General features: G+C 46.1%; 3 protein-coding genes across 3 annotated transcripts; 2 read left to right on the top strand and 1 right to left on the bottom strand.

The window, feature by feature from the left end:
* The first annotated feature begins 107 nt into the window (after positions 1-107).
* Positions 108-1,237, top strand: LOC127330017 (fasciclin-like arabinogalactan protein 2). Its single transcript, XM_051356386.2, has one exon. It carries the CDS (start codon positions 170-172, stop codon positions 1,013-1,015), a length of 846 nt encoding a protein of 281 aa, XP_051212346.1. The 5' UTR covers positions 108-169; the 3' UTR covers positions 1,016-1,237.
* A 2,217-nt stretch (positions 1,238-3,454) lies between these two features.
* LOC127328580 (fasciclin-like arabinogalactan protein 1) lies at positions 3,455-4,386 on the top strand. Its single transcript, XM_051355173.2, has one exon. The coding sequence runs from the start codon at positions 3,455-3,457 to the stop codon at positions 4,307-4,309; it is 855 nt and encodes a 284-aa protein (XP_051211133.1). The 3' UTR covers positions 4,310-4,386.
* Positions 4,387-15,223: 10,837 nt separating this feature from the next.
* On the bottom strand, positions 15,224-20,915 carry LOC127332629 (uncharacterized). The gene is made up of 5 exons (XM_051358948.2): positions 20,807-20,915; positions 17,231-17,626; positions 15,990-17,141; positions 15,718-15,825; positions 15,224-15,638 (listed from the first exon to the last, which is right to left on the bottom strand). Exons 1-5 carry the CDS (start codon positions 20,828-20,830, stop codon positions 15,504-15,506), a joined length of 1,815 nt encoding a protein of 604 aa, XP_051214908.1. The 5' UTR covers positions 20,831-20,915; the 3' UTR covers positions 15,224-15,503.
* Between the last annotated feature and the right edge of the window lie 1,211 nt (positions 20,916-22,126).

Genomic DNA, 22,126 nt, shown 5'->3' with positions numbered 1-22,126 from the left:
TTACCGAGCCATATCCTGTAGGCGGTCGACACGTATCGCTCCAACTTTTTGTTCCTTTCTTCCCACTGCACTGCCCTTCCAAATCAGTCAAACGCAGGTCGTCTCCTCTCGCGCGTCCAGCTCCAGTAGACGCTCACTTAGCTACCTCCTCTTGTGTTGCGCGCGATCGATGGCCGCACTGTTGGCGCTACTTCTTGTGCTCGCCGTATCTGGAGGCGCCGCCGGCGACGACGAGGCCATGCTGCCCCGGCTCAAGCTCCGAGACGTGTCCATGAACGGCTGCGGGAGCTTCGTGAGCCTCCACAACGTGACGGCCAACGCGAGCGACATCTCCCACTCCCAGCGGCCCGTCCTCGTCGGTGGCGGCGGCGGGCTCGCGGTCTTCTGCCCGGACGAGGCGTGGCAGGGGCTCGTGGACCTCATGTCCAAGAACGGCTGCGGGAGCTTCGCGGGCCTCCTCTCCGCGACGGCGAGCGCGGCCGAGATCTTCCACGAGCACCTCCTCGGCGGCGGCGGGCTCACGGTCTTCTGCCCCGACGACAAGGCCGTCGCCGCGTTCGACCCCACGTTCCGAAGCCTCGCCGCGGGCGACCGGGTAGCCGTCCTTCTCTACCATGGCGTGGCGGCGTGCTACGGCAGGGAGCGGTTCAAGGGGTTCAACTATGTGTCGGTGCACACGCTGGCGGAGGACGCGGCGACGAAGAAGAACCAAGCCATAACAGTCCACGACGAAGGGGGCGCGCTCGCGCTGTGGCCGGCTCCGCCGTCGTACCCGAACGGCGGTGCATGGGTGACCAGGACGGCGTCGGAGGAGGCCCCGCTCGCCGTGTACGTGGTGGACACCGTGCTGCTGCCGAGCACGGTGGCGTGCATCGGGTATCTGGGCTGGCTGCGCTGCTCCATCGCCCCCTTCTCGGACTGGATTATGCCGATCTGCATCATGTCTTCCGCAGGGGGCCTGGTGGGCGCCCTGCTCGGAGTTCTTATCGCCGAATTCCTCATCCCCATCGACTGAGGCAGCTAGCAGGGATGCACGGAAGACCACCCTGTTCCATGAAGAGGTGTTTATCTTGTGGAATTTTACGCAGCTGCACCTGCATTAGTGTGCATACTAGGCTTTGCATGGCACCGTATGTGTACATGTGCTGGACTTGGTACACAATTAAGCCATTCTAGAATTAGAGAAAAATCGAGGCTACATTTTACAATTAAGCCATTCTAGAATTAGAAAAAGAAACCATTCATCCTTTTGCGATCTGATTTCGAAATTCAAAGACAGCATCAACTGACTCGCCTCCCTGTTCGAGAGCTCGACCTGCTCCACATGATCAGCTGATGGCCTACACGTTGGAAAGCTCCATCTGCTCCAACTCTCACGTCACAGTCTTGGCCGGAAGAGGAGCCTCTTCTTTGATCCCGGCTTATGTTCTTAATTTCTTGATAGGCAGATTTAATTGATAAATTAATTAGGATTAATAACAAATTACCAAGTTGTTATGAGCCTTGTTTTGGGAAAAATCAAATTAGCCTGTTTTGGGAAAGATCAAGCCATGTAAACATCAACATGACAAAACTGAAAAGATAGGAGAACCCTAACTTATGCAAAAAAGAAACCCTCATCTACAAAGGAAAATTTAGACAGAAGAAAACCCTAAGCAAAATATCAACGTGTGCCACTCGCCTTCGGCGCCAACCGTGGCAGCCACCAAACATAAAGTGGAGAGATCACCTTTTCACCTGAGCTCGAAGCGGGTCTATCGCCGATCAGCAACTTTGCTGACCTCCAAAGTACGTAGCTTGCTAACAACACATCCATTGCCATTGAAAGAATCTGGCTAGGGCAGCACAACAAATACGCCATCAAATTCCATATCTTGCACCCCGCGTGACGACGTCGGAGGAGGAAACTAGGCCTGGCAAACAAGAAGTTGAAAGCCACTTCTTGGGCTTGGCCACATGCACCGAAGGGGAGGCTTAATTTCTGCCCCACTAAAAATACCAACATTAAAGCATCTCCAACCGCCTTCGTATATTTGGCTAGAATTGTTATAAACAGAAAACTTGGTATATTGGTTCCAAATTGTTGCTCCAGCACCTTCGTATAAATGGTCCACACCAATTTTTTTTAGCAAACTTGGTATATTGGACCCTCAACTTGATATATTTGCAAAGTCTAGTGTGACTTCGTATATCTCCCGGAAGAGCCAAATTGTGATTTTTTTTTGGGAAAAATCAGGCCTGAAACCTTTTAGATTATAAGAAATATTTAAATTGGAAAAAATACAAAAAATTGAAATTTTCTTGTATTTGAAAATTTTCTCAAATTTAAAATGTACTCGAATTGAAAATTTCTTGAATTTAAAATTTGCCTAAATTTGAAATTTGCTCCAATTTAAATTTTGCTTGAATTTGAAAATTTGCTCGAATAAGAAAAATATGTTAAAAATAGAAAAAGCAGAAAAAGGAAAAACGGGGAAACTAAAAAAGAAAGAAAAAATCGAAAGAAAAAAAAAGAAAACGAAAACCAGAAAATTGAAAGAACCAGAATGAACCATAGAAAAAAAGAAAAACCCGAACCAGAAGGGCTGCAACCCGCTCGCTCTAGCGCTCGCGCGTGCATTAATCCGCCGCGCTGCGGGGCTGGAATAGAGATTGGTGAGAGAGAGAGGGCAGCGAGGGGAGGCGATTCCTATATGTCGACCAGGTCGGCGGCTACTCCGTGCCGCACACCCCTGGCCGGGTTTGGGCCAGGCCTATTTAACAGTTTTTTCCTTAATTAGTCCGGTTTCCTAGTTGAGTTTTCTATTCCGGTTTTCCTTTTTTTGGGTTTCTTGTTTGGTTTTCTATTTCACAGGTTTCAAGATTTAAAAAATGTTTAAATTTAAAATGTTCAATTTTCGTAAATTTCCATTTTTCAAGTTTTCGAATATTTTAAAATTTTGAAAATATTCATACACGGAAATTGTTCAATTTTTAAAATTTGAAGATTTAAAACTATTCAATTATAAAATGTTCAACTTTCGAAATATTCAGATTTGAAAATTTGTTCAAATTTCGAAAATAGTTAGGTTTAAAATTTGTAGAAATTTTGAAAATGTTTAGTTTTAAAATTTGTTTAAATTTTAAAAATGTTAAAATTTTAAAAAAATTGTTCAAGTTCAAAAAACGTTCACATCTAGAAAAAATTTTATATTTCTTTTTCAGAAATAATTATATTTTTGTAAAACCGAAAAAGTAAAAATAGAAAAAAGGAAAAGAAGATATTACCTGATCCAGCTGCAGTAGACGCTCACTTAGCTATCTCGAGAGCGGCGATTTTAAAGGAGCTTGTAGGTGTAGGTGTCACATCTACCATCCACTCTCTGCTTTAAAATTGGTAAGGCTTTTGACATTTGTCTAATATAAAACTAGTAATTGAAACATAAGTCAAACTTTTTTGAAACTAAAGTGATACATGCCTGTAAAAACAAGTTACTGTTTGCGCGCGAGCGATGGCCGCACTGTTTGCGCTACTTCAGTACTTCTTCTGCTCGCCGTATCTGGAGGCGCCGCCGGCGACGATGACGCCAGGCTGCCCCGGCTCAAGCTCCGAGACGTGTCCATGAACGGCTGCGGGAGCGACATATCCCAGTCCCAGCGGCGCTTCCTCGTCGGTGGCGGCGGCGGGCTCACGTTCTTCTGCCCGGACGAGGCGTGGCAGGGGCTCGTGGACCTCATGTCCAAGAACGGCTGCGGGAGCTTCGCGGGCCTCCTCGCCGCGACGGCGAGCGCGGCCGAGATCTTCCACGAGCACCTCCTCGGCGGCAGCGGGCTCACGGTCTTCTGCCCCGACGACAAGGCCGTCGCCGCGTTCGAACCCACGTTCCGAAGCCTCGCCGCGGGCGACCGGGTGGCCGTCCTGCTGTACCATGGCGTGGCGTCGTGCTACGGCGGGGAGCGGTTCAAGGGGTTCAACTATGTGTCGGTGAACACGCTGGCGGAGGACGCGGCGACGAAGAAGAATCAAGCAATGTTCGTCTGCGACGAAGGGGGCGCGCTGGAGCTGTGGCCGGCGCCGCCGTCGTACCCGAACGGCGCTGCATGGGTGACCAAGACGGCGTCGGAGGAGGCCCCGCTCGCCGTGTACGTGGTGGACACCGTGCTGCTGCCGAGCACGGTGGCGTGCGTCGGGTATCTGGGTTGGCTGCGCTGCTGCATCGCCCTCTTCCCGGACTGGATTGTGCCGGTCTGCATCAGCTGTGTCGCAGGGAGTGTGGTGGGCGCCCTGCTCGGAGTTCTTATCCTCGAATTCCTCGACCCCATCGACTGAGGCAGCAGGGAGGAGGGATGCACGAAGACGGCCCGTTCTGTGAATAGGTTGATCTTGTCGACTTTTTCTGCAGCTGCACCTGCATTAGTGCATACTAGGCTTTGCAGTTGCACACCATAGTGTAGGTGTTGGACTTGATACACGTTATTTTTTAGGTTATTTGACGGTACATCAGAAGCAAATCCAGTGGTCCAGATCGATAATAGTACTACTACGCAAAGATTATGTGTAGTATATTTTAGCGTGAAGGGTATTTTATGTGTAGTACATTTTACAATTAATCTGTTCTAATATTAAAAGAAGAAACCATTGTCGCACGATCTAAGTTCAAAATTCAAAAACAGCATCAACTCAATTGCCTCGTCGTTCGAGAGCTTACATGTTCCACCTTTCCTCCAAGAATTTGTCTAGGCATTGTCCCCGACACCAGAGCCCGTACTCCATCTCGGCCAGCACAGTATGCTTGCTTCAGGTTTGCATGTTTGTTGAACCATCTCGACACGAATAGATGTTGTTCATATGCTCGGGAACAAGAAAGGACCAAGGACGCGGACCACCACGAGAAACCAAGCTATTTATCCAAGTGGAGCTTTGAGGAGACCAATGGACCCCACATTAAGTCCTTAATTCCTTGATAGCTAGAATTAACTGATATGAATAACAAAAAAAAATACCATGTTGTCCTTGGGCTTAGTTTTGCCAAAATCAGACTAGTTGTTATTTTGCAAGTAATACATGTCTCATTTATAGAATAAGACCAAGTAACAAGCCACGGAAACACATACGACCTAACAGAATTAAAAAGATAGGAGAACCCAAACTTTTGCAAAAATAACCTTTGGCTAAAAAGGAAAATTGCAATCCAGACCAAAGAAATCCCGAGCAAAATATCAACGCATATCACTCGCCTTAGGCACCAACCGTAGCGACCACCCAAGGGAAAATAGAAATATTACCCCTTCACTTGAGCTCGACGCAGCTCCATTGCTGGTCAGCAGAATTGCCGACCTCCAAAGTAGTAGCTAGCCAAAGGCAAAGCAATTGTCATCAAAAGAATCTGGCCGGGGAAACACCCTGGAAACGCCATCGAACTCCAAATCTGGCACCCCAACGCAACGAGGTTGGAGGAGGAAACCATGCGTGCCAGCTTTTAACCCCGAACCCGACACAAGATTCCCCATCTTCAAACTGTAACCAACGTAGACTACCTTCTGCACTCACTCTTGAACAACCTCCCGAGTTCCATTCCGACGCTAGAGCGAGCACCGTCGAATCGATGCCCCCCGAGGACCCAAGTCCACCACGAGGATGTCGCTAGCCACGCAATCCCCGCTTGAACAGACTACCAGCCAGAATAGTCGCCGACCACATTGTAGAACACATCGGACAAGAAACTGGAACAGTTTTATTCATCGCTGCAGTCACCTTCGCCGAAACCAAGACGCGAGCGGCTAAAATCAAATTAGCCGTTGTATACACTTAATACTACACCCTAAATTATCTAGTGCCTTGTACGGTGGGAAATCTCATTTTTTTGTTGGCTACAAAATCTTCTTTTTTAGAACCCGTAGATATGCACGTCTTTCTATTAAGCTCAAAGGAAAAGTTATACTACGGTAGTTTATTAACCAAGGAAACCCACAAAAGAGAACTGGAATGCTCAAGATCCTAGGTGGACACTCAGCAGGCCACCAATGCAATCCAGTCGTTGTCCATTTATGTAAATCCTTTGGTACTAACTCACACTCCCTCTGTCTACAAATGTAAGACGTTTTAGCTAGCTAATCTAACTTGCTTAAACATCATACATTAACCAAACGAAGCGAGTATAACCTAAATGAAATGTACCGTATGGAGGAACCGAGTCTCTAGCTGTTTTCGATCAGTTTCCCTGCTGCAACATGGAATCCTGCACTGATGGCTCCCTCGTGGTTGTGGCAGAATATCTTTTCATCCCGTGACGTTGTATTCAACAAGTTTTGCTTGCGCTGTGAGCCGTTTCCATTTTCGGATCCCCTATCGAACACACGAGCCACGGTACAGACCTTTACATGCGTGATGAGTTGCTCACTGACTTTGCATTTTTCGTCTTTGGTGCCCCAGTCACGTCACACACTACTGCACAACTGAAGACGGGAAACAAAAAAGAGAAACCAACATACGCGGTGGCTTGCAGCGTGGCATGTGGCCTGTTGGCTGCCAAGTGCAAGCAGCCGATCTCTTACGAGTACTTCAAAGCTCAAACTGTTGTCACTCACGAGCCTGCGAGGTTGATAGTTAAGTACTCGTACGAGATCATCTCTTGTAAATGGCGTGAAACGCGCAAACAATAAAATAACCACGGTTTCGCGGCTTTAGCCCCAATAATTGTTTCGAGTAAAAACCGCTAAACGGCCTCATCCAGATATCTTTTTACTGCAAACGAGAAGTGTGCCTCCTAAATCCTCATATAATTAGATCGATTCGAGGAGTAGATATCCAGTTTACTGAATAGTTTTCTGGCACGTGGTGGGAGGAACAATTCAGTTTCCCTTCCCTCTCTCACAAGCATCCGCCCATTCCACGCCGCCAAGTGATCGTGATGGGATTCAAGTAACCGCCGCCCTCCGGTTCCGAGGTCACGCCGCGGCAATTAGGGGCTCCCATCTCGCCGCCGCCCCAAATTAGCCCTACCGCAATCTCCCCTTACCGACACGCCTCCCGAAAAGTACCTCATTGTGTACCGATTTTGTGGATTGGATTTATGGATTTTGGAGGGACCCTGTCCTCTTCAAGGATTAGGGTTTCTGATCTTATGGATGTTGGATGCTAATTAAGCTATTGGACATTTTGGATGAAAGCGAGCCTGCTCGAGGGAGGGGGGGTGCGGTGGTTGGGCTTGGCCCCCCCGGCGGCGCCCTGGCGAGCGCCACGGGAGGGAGGTTAGGGTTGCTAATTGTTGCGTTCAGAAACCCACCGGCGAGCAGCGACGGGCAACACAGTAGAGCCGGGAGGCTCCCAGGACTGCGGCTGGCCCTGGTCCCTCCGAGCGACGGCCCGCAAAGACTCGGCACGCACGTCCGATGCTGGTGCAAGGGCGTGCCACCTGACCTATACCTGGTCAGGAAGGTGATGGATGTGCCTCGCTTAGTTTCCTGCATGGCATACACGTAAACATTAAATACGAGCCTCGATCGGCTCTCAGGTTGTCCTGTGAATCGGCTCAAAGAGCCGATCCACCCATGATCCGTACGAGGTGTACGAATATATGGTGGTCCTGCTTGATCAATATAAAGCTAAAACGACCTACTACGATTTAGGGTTATCACCACATAATCGGAACATCCTACTCGTGATTGAGCCTGGCGGCCACGCACGGTGATCGTAAACCGACCCTAGACAAGGCCTAAAAACCAACACGAAGTTGATCCCCGGAACATCCTGTCTAGGGCTAGCAAACTACACCCTACGCGCCACTGGATCCTTCAACCCGTTTGTAAGGCCTAACTATGCAGATATTAAACTAATCCTTGAAGAACAATGAGCAATCATAACGGATCGGATCTACTAAATAATGATCAAGCGGGGTGCCGCCCTTACACCTAAGATAGGTGTAAGGGCGGCTAGACGTCTAAGGGTTGCACGACGACAGCATATGATACGATGAACAATGCTAACCCTAACACATCTAAGATAACTACGTTGCTCGCCATCAACAAGGCTTCAGCACGAGCAACGCATGAACAGCGAATAAACGTGTACTGCCTAGCTCGCAAGATGCGATCTAGGCAGCATGATGCTTATCCGGAAGAAACCCTCGAGACAAGGGAGTTGGCGATGCGCCTAGATTGGTTTGTGGTGAACGTGATTATTGTTTATTTCATAAACCCTAGATACATATTTATAGTCCGTAGACTTTCTAACGTGGGAATAATCCCAACCGGGCACGAGCCAAACTCTATCTAATCGACACGTATCCTACTATATTATAGATACACGGGCAAACTAGCCCAAACTTTGCATATAAGGCCGATTCATGTATTCCTTCCATGTATATTCTTCAAGCCCATCTCCAATCGCGGCCCACCTCTGCGGTCAAATTCTGGTGATAACACATGCCCCCCTGGTTTTGGAAATGACAATTCCAAAATCATTCTGCTTTTCCTTCGTCGGGTCATGTCGTGGCAGAGCAGAACCGTCGCAGTATCCTTCATCATGATGCCGTGCCTCCTCAACTTCTTTGCAAGATTTGATAGCTTTAACATCACTCCCTCGGAAACCGTAATGGCATTAAATCTCCACTATACCCCCTTTATTTAACTGTGCCGAACGGTTCGCCACTTCATCCCCTTGCTCTGTTCCGGCCATCGGCACCTAAAAAACCCTCTTTCCCTGTAGCAATGTCTTCCTCTTCCTCCATCTCCTCAGGCCTCTCTTTCCAATCTTCCTCCTCGAGCGAGCAGGAGTGGAACTTTGATCACGTGCCAGATGGCCCACCCGAAGCACTCGTCGGGTCAGATGGTGACTTACCTCTGACCGATGGGGAGGACGACTTCGAGTTCCTCATCGAAGGGGAGCTGAAGAGCGAGAGCGAAGACGACCTCCACTCCTGGGCGAACTCCACCTCCTCCGACGAGGAGGAGGAAGAAGAAGAAGCAGAGGAAGAAGAGGAAGAGGAGGAGGATGATTCCTCCTCCTCCGCTGGGTATCCGCCGGCGAAGCGCTTCCGCGCTTGGGCGGACAGCGAGGACGATGATGATGACGAGGAAGAAGAGGCTCCGGCCGAGGGCTGGGGCAACAGCGACGAGGAACTCTCTGGAAGCAGCGCCGACGGCAGCTACGATGCCGACGACGAGGCCAGCGAGGATTAGTAATGTAGGACTAGTAGTTCCTGAGCAATCGGCTCTTCTTTTGTTCTTCCTTTCTTGAGCAATCGGCTCTTCATTGTAAAAAAAAAACCTCTTATTAATGAAGAAGAAATTTCTCAGCTGATTCTGTCCTTTTACCAAATTTGCCGATTGCTAAAATAAGTCAACAAATTAAGAGCTGATGGCAGCGCATCGGACCTTGCCATGAAACGCGAGCAAAGCCAACTCTATTGTCTATCCAAATGGTAATCTGTGACTTGTCCGCAAGAGCAAAACCCAAATCCCCAAAACGCCGCTTGAACAGATCCAACCCACGGCCATATGAACCTCAGATGTCAATCGCGCAGGTTCGCAACTGCAATGGATCCATGGGCAACACCATCCAATGCCCACGCTATGGTTTCCAGCCTGAAGGTGATCCTTAACTGCTCCTTGCTGTCCGAACATAGCGCCTTGCTCTATCTTTTCGCAGCAACAGAAACGGCCCTGACCCTGTAGACGATGACGGCTTCCCTTTCAGGCTCCTTTCAGCAGCTCTAGTAGTCTTCTTCTGCAACAACTCACCGCTTTCGAAGAAGGTTATGATGCAGGGTCAGCCGATGACACTCCAATCGGCTTCCACAAACAGAGTGTCTACCAAATCAGCTGCCCCCCGAGCCTCAGTTAAGGCGAGAAGAGTGTCTAAAGTCGATGTCTGTGCATCGGCTGTACATCGTGAGAATTTTTTTTTACTGGCCGATTTTTCTATCGGCCCCCAATATTTCACTGCACATGTATCGCACATGTTCATCTGATTAGGTGCCCCCCGAGCCGAATCTGCCAGGTAACTGCGGATATCGGCTCTGTAGTTAGCCAAGGCACTGTATTTGAACGTCGGCTCCATTAGGACTAATGTGGACTTTCTCCAGCTCATCAGCCGACGTAAAACCGCTGCCCATTAGATCGACGTTGAACACAGGCAGAACGTATGGTGAGGATAATTCTGGCTGATTGCTGGAATCGGCCTCCATGTTGATTGAATCGCTCAATGAAGGTTTTGCAATGTTCCTCCATAGATCTTTGGGGCCGATCCCAAGGATCTGCCTCGCCACGTTTGTCCACAGGTTTGTTCTTACTATACAGTCAGGCCGGTGGATAAGACCAGCCTAACCCCGTCCTTCGTCACGTCGATGCGCTCGCAGTCGTCCAAATTGATGCCTGAGAGTGGCTCTTGGCCTGTTGTCTCCCAAACGTTCATGCCAGCCGTTCAAATCTCGGCTGACTCATCTTCATGGACAACCTCTACTTCATCTCCATCCAACTGTATTAAGCATTGGTGCATCGTGGATGGAATGCAACAGTTGGCGTGGATCCAATCTCTTCCTAGCAGGACAGCATAGGTGCTCTTGCTATCGAAAATAAAGAATGTCGTAGGGATGGTTTTCCTTCCTACGGTCAGATCCACGTTCAGAACACCTTGTGCGTCAGATGCTTGGCCGTTGAAATCGCTCAGTGTCACGTTGGTCTTGATCAGATCCGAGCTAGAGCGTCCCAACCGACGTAGCATGGAGTATGGCATAATGTTGACTGCCGCTCCGGTGTCCACCAGCATCTTGTTGGTAGGCTGTCCATTGATATAGCCTCGCAAGTACAGGGCATTCAGATGTCTGTAGCTTCTTTCTCGTGGCTTCTCAAAGATAACTGGCCGTGGGCCGCAGTCAAGTTGTGCCACAGGTGCTTCGTCTAATCCTAGAGCACTAAACTCCGTCGAAAGGATGAACACCATGTTTGTGCCAGCCGATGTTTCATCATCGGCTTTCTTTTGTCTGGGGCGCCACTCTTTCCTTTGTGGCCGACCTTCTTCGTCCAGGGTTCGCTGAATTTTAGCGGCCAGATCAGGCCGCGCCTTCCTCAACGTGTGCAGGTATAACCTTTCGGCTTCCTCCAAACCACGTAGTCGCTGAACCCTACGCTTTTGGGAACGGCTGAGTCCATCAGGGCACCACCTTGGCCGGTGGTACTTATCTTCTTCTTCTTCATCATCGTCTTCCAAATCCTCGAGATCTTCCACCCGAGAGGACTCAGCGTGCTTGTTCCGAGGCGGGAGAGGCCCTAGACGTTTGAACACGGACACGTTAGCTGCATCCTTCTTCTTCTGTCTATATTCTGGGCAGTTGCCGATTGTAGGCAATCGGCTCATTCCTGAATCCCAGCAGTGTCTGAAGAAGGGACAGTCCCAGTGCCTATCCTCGTCATCTTGCTCTCTTGACCTTTCCCTTGGCGTGGCGCTCATATCTCTCCTCGTCGCGATCATGCCGACGATGTCTCCTGGCGTCCCTAGCCAGACGATCTCTTTCATCATCGTCGTTGGGTCGTCGGCGTTGGTCATATTGACTCACATACTTGTTGAGGAGGTGATCAGAGAGAGGTCGCTGATATCTCACATTCCTCACTTCTCCCTCTGTGATGTAGTGCTTGCCATCGTGACGGAGCCGATCGCGTGGAACGGCTTCCTCTGTGTCCTTGCTATGAGAGCAGCTGCCCTCGTCTCCGTCCTTACCAGAGTGGTGTCCAGGTCCTACCATGTTGATGTTGAACGAGAATCCTGGCTGGCACCCTCCAGGGTAAGTGCACTCCACCATGTTAACGGCGGGGAAGGGGTGTGTGTCGACTTTCATGGCGTACTGGCTGAAATTAGACGCCCTTGTTCTATCGCCATTTGGACCTGCTGCCGCCACACCCTGCAGTCGTTGGTGGCATGGGTGAACGTGTTATGCCACTTGCAGTATGGCTTTCCGTTCAGCTCCTGCGCTGTGGAGATCTTGTGGCCTTCGGGTACCTTTAGCTGCTTCTCCTTAAGTAAGAGGTCGAAAATCTGCTCAGCTTTGGTAACGTCGAAGTCAAACCCTCTTGGAGGACCTTGTGGCTTAACCCACTTGCAGGACACGGGGCTTGCCCCCCGAGTCCGTTCAGCCACTGCTACCTCTTGATCTCCCGCAGAGCCATCGTCTTCATCTGCCTCAACCAGGACCACCGCACGCTTGAATTTATCCTGGTATACATCTGGGTGGCGCTGTTCATATACTGACAGCTTCTGCACCATGTGCGCCAGTGAAGGGTAGACTGCTTGGGAGGCCACGTCCTTGATCGGTGATGCGAGACCCACCACCGCCAACTCGACTGCTTCTTTTTCAGTCACACGAGCCGAATAGCATCGGTTCCTAACGGTCCTGAAGCGCTGGACGTATTCTGACACTGTTTCTCCGCGCTTCTGTCGTACTCATGCTAAATCGGCAATGCCAGCCTCGGAAGCCTCTGAGTGATACTGTATGTGGAACTGCTCTTCCAACTGCTTCCAAGTCCGGATTGAGTCTGGTGGCAGCGATGTGTACCACCCGAAAGCCGATCCTGTGAGGGACTGTGCGAAGAACCTCACACGCAGCTCATCTGATGCTGAGATCGTGCCCAGCTGTGCCAAATATCGGCTCACATGCTCGATGGAGCTGGAACCATCTGATCCATTAAACTTGGAGAAATCAGGGAGCCGATATTTGGGTGGTAGCGGGATCAACTCGTACTCGTTGGGGTACGGCTTGGAATAGCCGATTGTCCTCCTTTTCGGCACCATGCCGAACTGGTCTCTCAGGATTGTACTGATCTGATCCGCGGTGCTGGCTGCAGGAGTCGAACTCTGAAGATTCGCCGGAGTGGCATACTTAGCCAGCCATGCTTGCTTTTCCAGCTCTGAGCCAACTGCAGGAGCTGAGCTCTGGAGGTTTGTCGGAGTGGCATACTTAGCTAGCCACGTCTGCTTCTCAAGATCTGTTCCCGAAGTTCCTCCTGCTGTTCCAGAAGTCCCTGCTGTTGCAGTCTGGTTTGTGAGTGCCCAGTTACTGCAGTCTGGCACGTATGTGCACGTGTATCCGTGAGGGATCTCCTTAGGTGCCTCATGCAAGAACTGGTAGTCACTAGGGTCACCACCGATCTTGTAGACGACGTATGCCGGTGAATTCGGCACTTCTGGTGCTGCCAACGCGAATGGCAGCGGTGGACGGGACTGGAGTGGCATCTCTCCCTGGTAAGTCCCTAGAGCTGGTCCTGACGGAGAGTACTGATGCCTCATGATTTCCTGGATCACCCGAAGAGCGAACGCTCCAAAGTGTTCACCAGGCTCTCAGAATGGCGGTGTAGCGAATGAGCTACCATGAAGTTAATCTCCTGACGCAGAGACCTGGTGCGTTCTTCTGACGAGGTGGACAGGTCCACTCCATCGAGCGCGCCTTCAGGTGAGAACCCTTTCCACCTGATGCCATGTGAGCGGGTTCTGTGAAAAGAGCCGATGAGGTCGGCTTCGAGGATTGCTTTGACCTCGTCATACTTCTTCTTGAGCTCCTCGGTCAGATCCTCGTACGTGACTGGGGTGCCTTCCGCCATCTCAGATGTAGATGGCGATGCGGTTGATGTCGAAGACTGTCCCACCGGGCGTGCCAGAATGTGTTGCGGTCAGAAACCCACCGGCGAGCAGCGACGGGCAACACAGTAGAGCCGGGAGGCTCCCAGGACTGCGGCTGGCCCTGGTCCCTCCGAGCGACGGCCCGCAAAGACTCGGCACGCACGTCCGATGCTGGTGCAAGGACGTGCCACCTGACCTATACCTGGTCAGGAAGGTGATGGATGTGCCTCGCTTAGTTTCCTGCATGGCATACACGTAAACATTAAATACGAGCCTCGATCGGCTCTCAGGTTGTCCTGTGAATCGGCTCAAAGAGCCGATCCACCCATGATCCGTACGAGGTGTACGAATATATGGTGGTCCTGCTTGATCAATATAAAGCTAAAACGACCTACTACGATTTAGGGTTTTCACCACATAATCGGAACATCCTACTCGTGATTGAGCCTGGCGGCCACGCACGGTGATCGTAAACCGACCCTAGACAAGGCCTAAAAACCAACACGAAGTTGATCCCCGGAACATCCTGTCTAGGGCTAGCAAACTACACCCTACGCGCCACTGGATCCTTCAACCCGTTTGTAAGGCCTAACTATGCAGATATTAAACTAATCCTTGAAGAACAAGGAGCAATCATAACGGATCGGATCTACTAAATAATGATCAAGCGGGGTGCCGCCCTTACACCTAAGATAGGTGTAAGGGCGGCTAGACGTCTAAGGGTTGCACGACGACAGCATATGATACGATGAATAATGCTAACCCTAACACATCTAAGATAACTACGTTGCTCGCCATCAACAAGGCTTCAGCACGAGCAACGCATGAACAGCGAATAAACGTGTACTGAAGATGCGATCTAGGCAGCATGATGCTTATCCGGAAGAAACCCTCGAGACAAGGGAGTTGGCGATGCGCCTAGATTGGTTTGTGGTGAACGTGATTGTTGTTTATTTCATAAACCCTAGATACATATTTATAGTCCGTAGACTTTCTAACGTGGGAATAATCCCAACCGGGCACGAGCCAAACTCTATCTAATCGACACGTATCCTACTATATTACAGATACACGGGCAAACTAGCCCAAACTTTGCATATAAGGCCGATTCATGTATTCCTTCCATGTATATTCTTCAAGCCCATCTCCAATCGCGGCCCACCTCTGATCCGGTCAAATTCTGGTGATAACACTAATACATATATTAAAGAAAGTAAAAGTTCAGCTCCACACAGCCGCAACCACCTTAAAATGGGGAGAATTTCACTTCCCGGCCTCTGCACCAACCAGGGATGCACACAACATTTTGACATGTGTACTAAGATTTTTAATCTTGGTTAAGATTAAAGCGCACACTCGTGAACCCAACAAAGCAGAACACATCTTCGTTTGTTATGCCACTTATTACAAAATATCCATGCCGAACCAATGCAAGTGTCACAACTTATTACAGAAGTTAAGGACTATCAAAATCAGTTGATGTTGCCTGTTCAAACTAATTAGGTTGGTTTTAAATGTTGTTTTACAAAAGAATTTTGTGCGGAAATTCAGATGTGGGTGAACGTGCACACTTACTAATAACGAATAAGTACCATTAGCTAAATAATTCGTTCAACGAGTCAGACATATATTCCATGCACGCTGAAATAACAATTTATTAAATAGACAATAAGAACATGAATATAGGTGTGATGTAATTACCCTAGTGTTTTCCCACGGGACATATCAATGTATCACTGACATATAACAAGGTACATTTGCCAAGTAGCATGGTTTGATAATAAATATAAAAGCTAAACAATAACCAACGGAGATAAAAATGTCTTCACGTATGAACCGATACATGATTGCAAGCTCTTGAGCATGCCGCAACTGTGGGGAAATCGTTCACTTATTGCATGTGTAGTTGACAACTTTAGCTTGTGAAAACAAAACCGCCTTGCACTGTAATTTTGCCGCTTAATATGCCAGCTGTTCCTTCACAAGTCTTTGGATTTGCAGCCATGTTGGCACCCTCTCGAAGAAAGGTATTGGTGAAAACCTTAATATCCTGCAGACATTATCCGAGTTCAGGAATATGTGGGTTTTTATTGTCTGATGTTTGTTAAAAGGGGTTGTTGATTGCATACCTCTTTGTCTACTCCCTCAGCTTTCTGCTGGAGAACAGGGATTGATGAGGTAATTCCTGACGGGATAAACGAGGAAAATGCTCCGAGGATGCTTGAGTACATCACCGCCTACTCAGAACGAATTTAGTTAGAGCATGTATGTATGTTGCGTTGATGTACACAAATGATATGTGGATATATTGCTACGTGGTTCTCTGTTATGTGCTACAACATCAAAATGCACAATGAAAATAAGCGGACGCAAAAAATTATGAACACACACACGCACTTACCGAGTACAAATACTGCATGATATGGTTTATAACCGTTGTCCCGGTGATGGACAATATCCTCAGGTGCAGGGATTGCATCAGGCTCAGTATTGCAGTATGGAGACCCAAAAAGACAGCCAGAACAAAAATGACCAAAGCTGATATGGCACAGGGAAGCAATAGTAATATTTCTGTAAACATTGTTTGTTGATGATGTTTTTGTTGCCGATGATATTGTTGTTGTTGTTGCTGCTGCTGTTGTTGGTGTTGTTGTTGCATTGTACTTCTTGGTAAGAAATTATCAGACATATGTGGTGATCCCTTGGCTGTTGGACGCTGCCAATTGTGAGACGATAGCCACGAGAGCATGTATGGAAGGCCCTGCATCTTGTGCTTGTTGGCATCCGAAATACCCTTCTGCATTTCCAAGATATCTTTCTGGAACTCCCACTTGCTGTACATGCGGTGCTGTTGAGGTGTGAGGTACTTATTCCGTATTTTCTGCAAACCATCCGCAGTAGGCTCTGCCAGGGTAGAGATAGCAAGCACCAGTGCAAGGCGGTAAAGTTCCGCTGCAACCAGAGGACAATACTTAGCACCATAGCTTATTTCTGGCCGTTTGACTGACACAACCACCGGATCAGCAGAAACATTTGTAATGCTGACGGTCATCAGCTGCATCTTGCTACCACCCCCGCCTGTTTTAAATTTCTCCGCCATAGTCAGCGTCTTCCCCTTCATGACTGTGAGGTAGACGATGAAATCGCTGACCTGACTAGCATACAGGCGGCTGATCTCAATTACAGACTGCTTGCTATTAGTGACACAGTTCTTGTGGCCACCAGACTTGATTGACGATATTGTGACACCGTCCTGAGTCTGTAACTTGATCTCGGCATTCCTTGCGATGACAGATCGCTGGACCTGGATCAACTCCTTGAGAGTAGACCCCATAGCATCCATATCCCTGTATATATAAGAGTATGTGCCACATGTGTTTTGAGCGATGTGGTCCATTACCTTAGGGTCATGTTCGGTATCTAAACCAATGGTGTGAACCGGGAACCCATGGTTGATTGGCTTTGTGTAGACCGAATCATCTTTGCCGGCCGAGATGAAGACAGTTAAGCATTCGCGGTTGATGCAGTCATGCATTTTCCTGCCCTTCAGAATCTGGAGCGGAAGAACGAGAAAATTAGCAAATGTTGACAACTCCCAAAGATAAATAGTCGAATATTAACAAGCTTGTAAAAAAAACGTACTTTTGCAGCTTGCTGCAGTGCTGCACCCATGTCAGTCTTCCCCCCGGTGACTAAATTTTGGACCATAGAGCTTGCAGCTTCTTTACCATTAAGAGACATTTCAGTGAGTTCTGTACGGCTCTGCACTTCGCTACTGAATGACAGCATAGAGAAACGATCTCTCGGGCCAAGATCTTTTATCACGGCTAGCATGGCTTTCTTCACATTCTGAAGCCTCTCTCTTGTCATGCTTGCGCTCATGTCAAGCACTGCCACAAAATCGACGTCTGTGGCGTCGAATGTGGCTGGTGCTGTAACGCGTACTAGCACAGGAAATTCCTTGTCAAACTCATCATTTAGAATCTCATCACGTTCTGTGAAAGCTGCTAACTTTACTCCCGGGGTATCAGGTGCCACCTACAACAAAGAAAGATTCACGATTAATTTACTGCTATAACCAATATAACAAGTATAGAGGATGGAAACTGTAAATGTAGCTCGGGCTACACATAGACGGTTTGATGAAACAAATTAAAAATGACCTTTTGAAGTTCCAAAAAGATTTTGAATTTTTTTAGATGTTGATAATTATGTATTCTACCAACATGTAAAAACTCATTTTTTTATATATTTTAGACTGCACAACAAATAACAAAATCTGATAATTTTTAGAGGTTTCAAAGATTGCACTTTTCACTACTTTCGATTTTCACTTTTACTATGTATAAAAAGCATAAACATCTACTACAATACTAAACGCACATAATACGTCATTACGAGAGAAATCGAACTGAAACCAACTACCCACTTTTTACATAAAAAATATTTTAATTATATTTAAATTTAGATGTATCTATACACTAAATTGTATCCAGATACATTCAAATTTAGATAAAGGAGAGACATTCTTTACGAGCCTGAGTAAAAGCATCCACAACATTGTCATAGTAAAATTTGGAAACACCTCTACAATATTGGCATGGTCAAATATCTGTACTGGGTGCCAACACTGGATAAAATCTGGTTAAAAATGTCATATCTATTCCTACCTAAGGGCATCTCCAACGGAGCGATGTAAACGGACTAAAAGCGTCTTTTTATGTCGCGCGGACAAAAAAATGCGCTCTCCATCGGCTAGATGTAAAATGACCGCAACATCCGTTCTAACGTAAATGTGGAGCAAATATGCAGCATGAATGCATTTGCGCCTCTTTTGACCTGCATGCATGCTTATGTGCTGGTCATTCTTGTACACATAAAAAAACATCTTTTTTCTCTCTCCTCCCTAATTATTGTATGGCAGGGCTTTTGCGGTTAAAAAATACGTTTCTGGGGCTAGAAAGGAGCAAACGCATACGGACATGTGACCACTTTTTGTGTCCATGTCCAATACAAACGGAAATAAATTATATCCAAAATGCATCGTCCGTTGAAGCTACCCTAAAGCTACAATATATAAAACTACTCTTATAGTCTAGGAAACTAGTTTCAAAAGCTAAAATGGATATTTGGTTCGGAGCAAGGAATTGCACCGCTTCTTAATTTTTGTCGTTTTGGAACAACCTCCACGGTGGTTTGGAACAACCTCCACGGCGGAGGAAACTATCTAAAAGCTTTGGGCAAATATAGAATTACATTTGACTACACATTATGACTGCTCTAACCGAACTAGGTAAATTGGTATAGGTGATAGGTATGTACGTGCACGTGACATCATTGCTATTGTCACATCAACATGATTCGGTCATGTTTGGTCCATATGTTAATAGACGATTTTTTCCCTATAGCATAATATTATTTTAAAATTCTGTATGAGTACGAACATATAAAAAAATCAAGCTCCATTTTAGCATGAATTATATTTTAGAAATTTGTTGCCAAGCTGCTCTTTACTTTTATAAGTGTACTATTGGGACAATTAAAAAATAATATGAATAAAACTTTCAAAAATATATTATTTATTAATTATTTTAATATATTCATCGAAAAAAAACTTCATTTGCAGCATGAACGCATCTGTCTGTCTAAAATGTAATGTATTTCAAAAGGAATTTGTTGTTAACAAAAATCAAGTTCAAGAAAATTAACAAAAATGAAATTTCTTATTATTATTTAGTTTTCATTAAGAAAATATAATTAAATTTTCAGTTTGTAAGATTAGCTAAAAAAATCTAACCATTTTTCCCTAGCTAGACCTTCATCACTATTTAGGTTACAACATATAAACGGGAAATTCGCTTTGACTCCTAGGAGCATATGAACCCGTTATATGAATATACATTTGAAGTGTAAAAAAATTCCGAAACAAAATTTCGCATGTATATATAGACATTTTATGTTCGTACACAAGTTTCTAGAATTTTTTTTTCTTCTGTGTCTCCTGTAAAAAGAAATTTTTTGATTACAACACGACTACGTACATGACATTTTTTTGTACATGCCAAATAAAAAATATTTTTTCACGAAAACTTGTGCACTTACATAAAATGTCATAATGTACATCATAAATATGTCAGAACTTTTAAAAAAAAACTAAAATTGTTTTTTAATTATTTTACATAATAGATGCAAATTCTTCTATGAGCCAAAACGTCTCCTGTCATATAAACTTCATAGTTCTACTTCCTATGTCCATTAAAGATTGCTATAAATTTGTCTAAATTTGAATGTATTTATACACTGAAGAGTGTCTAGATACATCTATATTTAGAAAAACTTGCAGTATTCTCGTATGAACAGAGGTAGTGCCAGTGACTATCTATATGAATGATTACGGGGTAGCCTTTTTCCGCCGAGCAGTCTGCCAGGCGTGTAGCGTCCCTCCGCTTGGGGTCCACACTAGTTGCAGCCACCACCTAGGGTCCAACCACCATGGAAGCAATCTGTCGAACATGCTCTGGGAAGGTGCGCACCGAGCGGCCTCACGTGGAGGAGCCGCCACGGCTGACCGAGCAGGCGCTGTACTCCCCGAGGAGAAAGAAGGCCCGTCCAACTTCTGCCGGTCACGCGAAATCTGGCTCGTGGCGAGAAGCTCAGAAAAGAGGGGAAGGGAAGAGGTGGATGGCAGGTTTGTGGTTGGTGGATCTAGTTCGTCGTCGCGGTCGTGAGAGGATTCAGTTTCAAGACTTTGAGAAGCAAAATCACCAGAGTAAATTAATCATTTGCAGCCCTTCATTTAAGATCTAACGTACAAGATTAACCTATATTTGAATTAAAAGTTCAAAGTGCTCAGAAAAGTTTTAAAAACCTAGTAAATCATGAATGTTTCCTTGTATATTATGATAAAGTTTCAATCCATTTCGACTAAATAGCATTTTTTGTTTTCAATAATCCCCACGAAACTATTTACTCATAAACTACTGATCTAAATGAGAAATTGTTTACACATAAACTACTCAACTAAATGGATTGGAACTTTCTTGAAATATTTACGATTTACTATTTAAAAAAATAAATAAACTCAGAGTACAGTATGTTAGATCTGAAATGTAGCGCTGATGATGATGTCTTTGCCCTATGAACTCCCCGAAGTGCAATCAGAAATTACAAAAGAAAGGGCAGCAACATTATAATTTGCAAGGGAGAACAACAAATCACCTTGGTGCTCCAAGGCATACGCATATCTATTGGTGGATGAGAAGACTTTTTTCAGTTGGTGAGTATGCCGTGTTTCACTTTGACGAGAGTGGATTGATAACCAGCTGCAACATGCGCGGGTTAGTAGAACTCGGGCTGAAGGACAATGGCTATATATAGACAAATTTGAAATTACTAATTTGCCCCTGTGCGGTCAAATGTCAACCCCTTACGCCCTTACTACCTATGGCTCAAAATTAAACAAACTTGTCGAAACTATACTCCCTCCTTCCTAAAATAAAATATAATTTTTAATCAAAAGTAAATTTCTAAGTTTGACCAACTATATAAAAAAATAGGTCAAAATCTATATTTTCAAAACATTATTGTTATAGCGATCACAAAATGTATCTTCATATTATGTGCATTGGTATTGTAGATATTTCTATTTTTTTTATACAGTTAGTCAAACTTTAAATAGTTTACCTTTAACTACACACCAAACTATTTTGAAAACACCCACTCAACTGAAGCACGTGCCCGAACATGTGAACATCATGTGCATGAACATGTGAACGTTAGGTCAGACTATTGCAAGTCAACTCAGTAATTACTCGCTACCGTCCAGACAAGTCTAATCATGTTATTTGAAAATTAGGCTAGACGAAGACCACTGGTCATAAGTCGAAAACTAAATCTTAACACCGGGCTTCGGTAAATATTAAATATACTATGTAGTTGGGTACTCCTTCTATTTACTAAAGGGTAATATATTAATATGACCATTCAACAACATGTTATAAGAAGTTACTTGTGTGTAAGAGATGCTTAAAAACAGAATTATTAAAGAAAAGAGAAAATAACCCAAAAAAATCAACAAGAACAACCAAACATCAATCATTATCTCGGTGACAACACCAAAACTACGAGACATAGTCTCCTTAACGATAAATGTCATGGGCTCAGACCATTTTACATGTTTACTTTCACCTTGGCATTTCTACATGCATCATCATTCTAATCAATCGAGATTCTAGATTCGAACCTATATGTATGCTTTTTCTCCATTAGGAGCAACTGAGCTAGGATCGACGAGGATATTTTTCCCGGGTTAGATGGATCGATCAAGCTAGTTCCTAGTACCTGTGTACCCCCATTTTCCCGAGACACGGATAGGCGACTAGGGCTTCCCTGCCTCTTGTCGGCAACGTGATCGATCCGCCTCACCTCTCGTGGCCTTAGGGCCATGCAAGCGCGGTGGATTCCGGTCCTTATCGGTGTTAGGGCTATGTGTTTCAATAATTTCTTTAGTTTTTTAGGGTTTGAGTCCTACACAAGAAG

The sequence above is a fragment of the Lolium perenne genome, chromosome 2, assembly GCF_019359855.2.
Source record: "Lolium perenne isolate Kyuss_39 chromosome 2, Kyuss_2.0, whole genome shotgun sequence".
Taxonomy (NCBI): domain Eukaryota; kingdom Viridiplantae; phylum Streptophyta; class Magnoliopsida; order Poales; family Poaceae; genus Lolium; species Lolium perenne.
The sequence above is the reverse complement of the archived record's forward strand: the minus strand, read 5'-3'. Positions and strand labels throughout refer to the sequence as shown.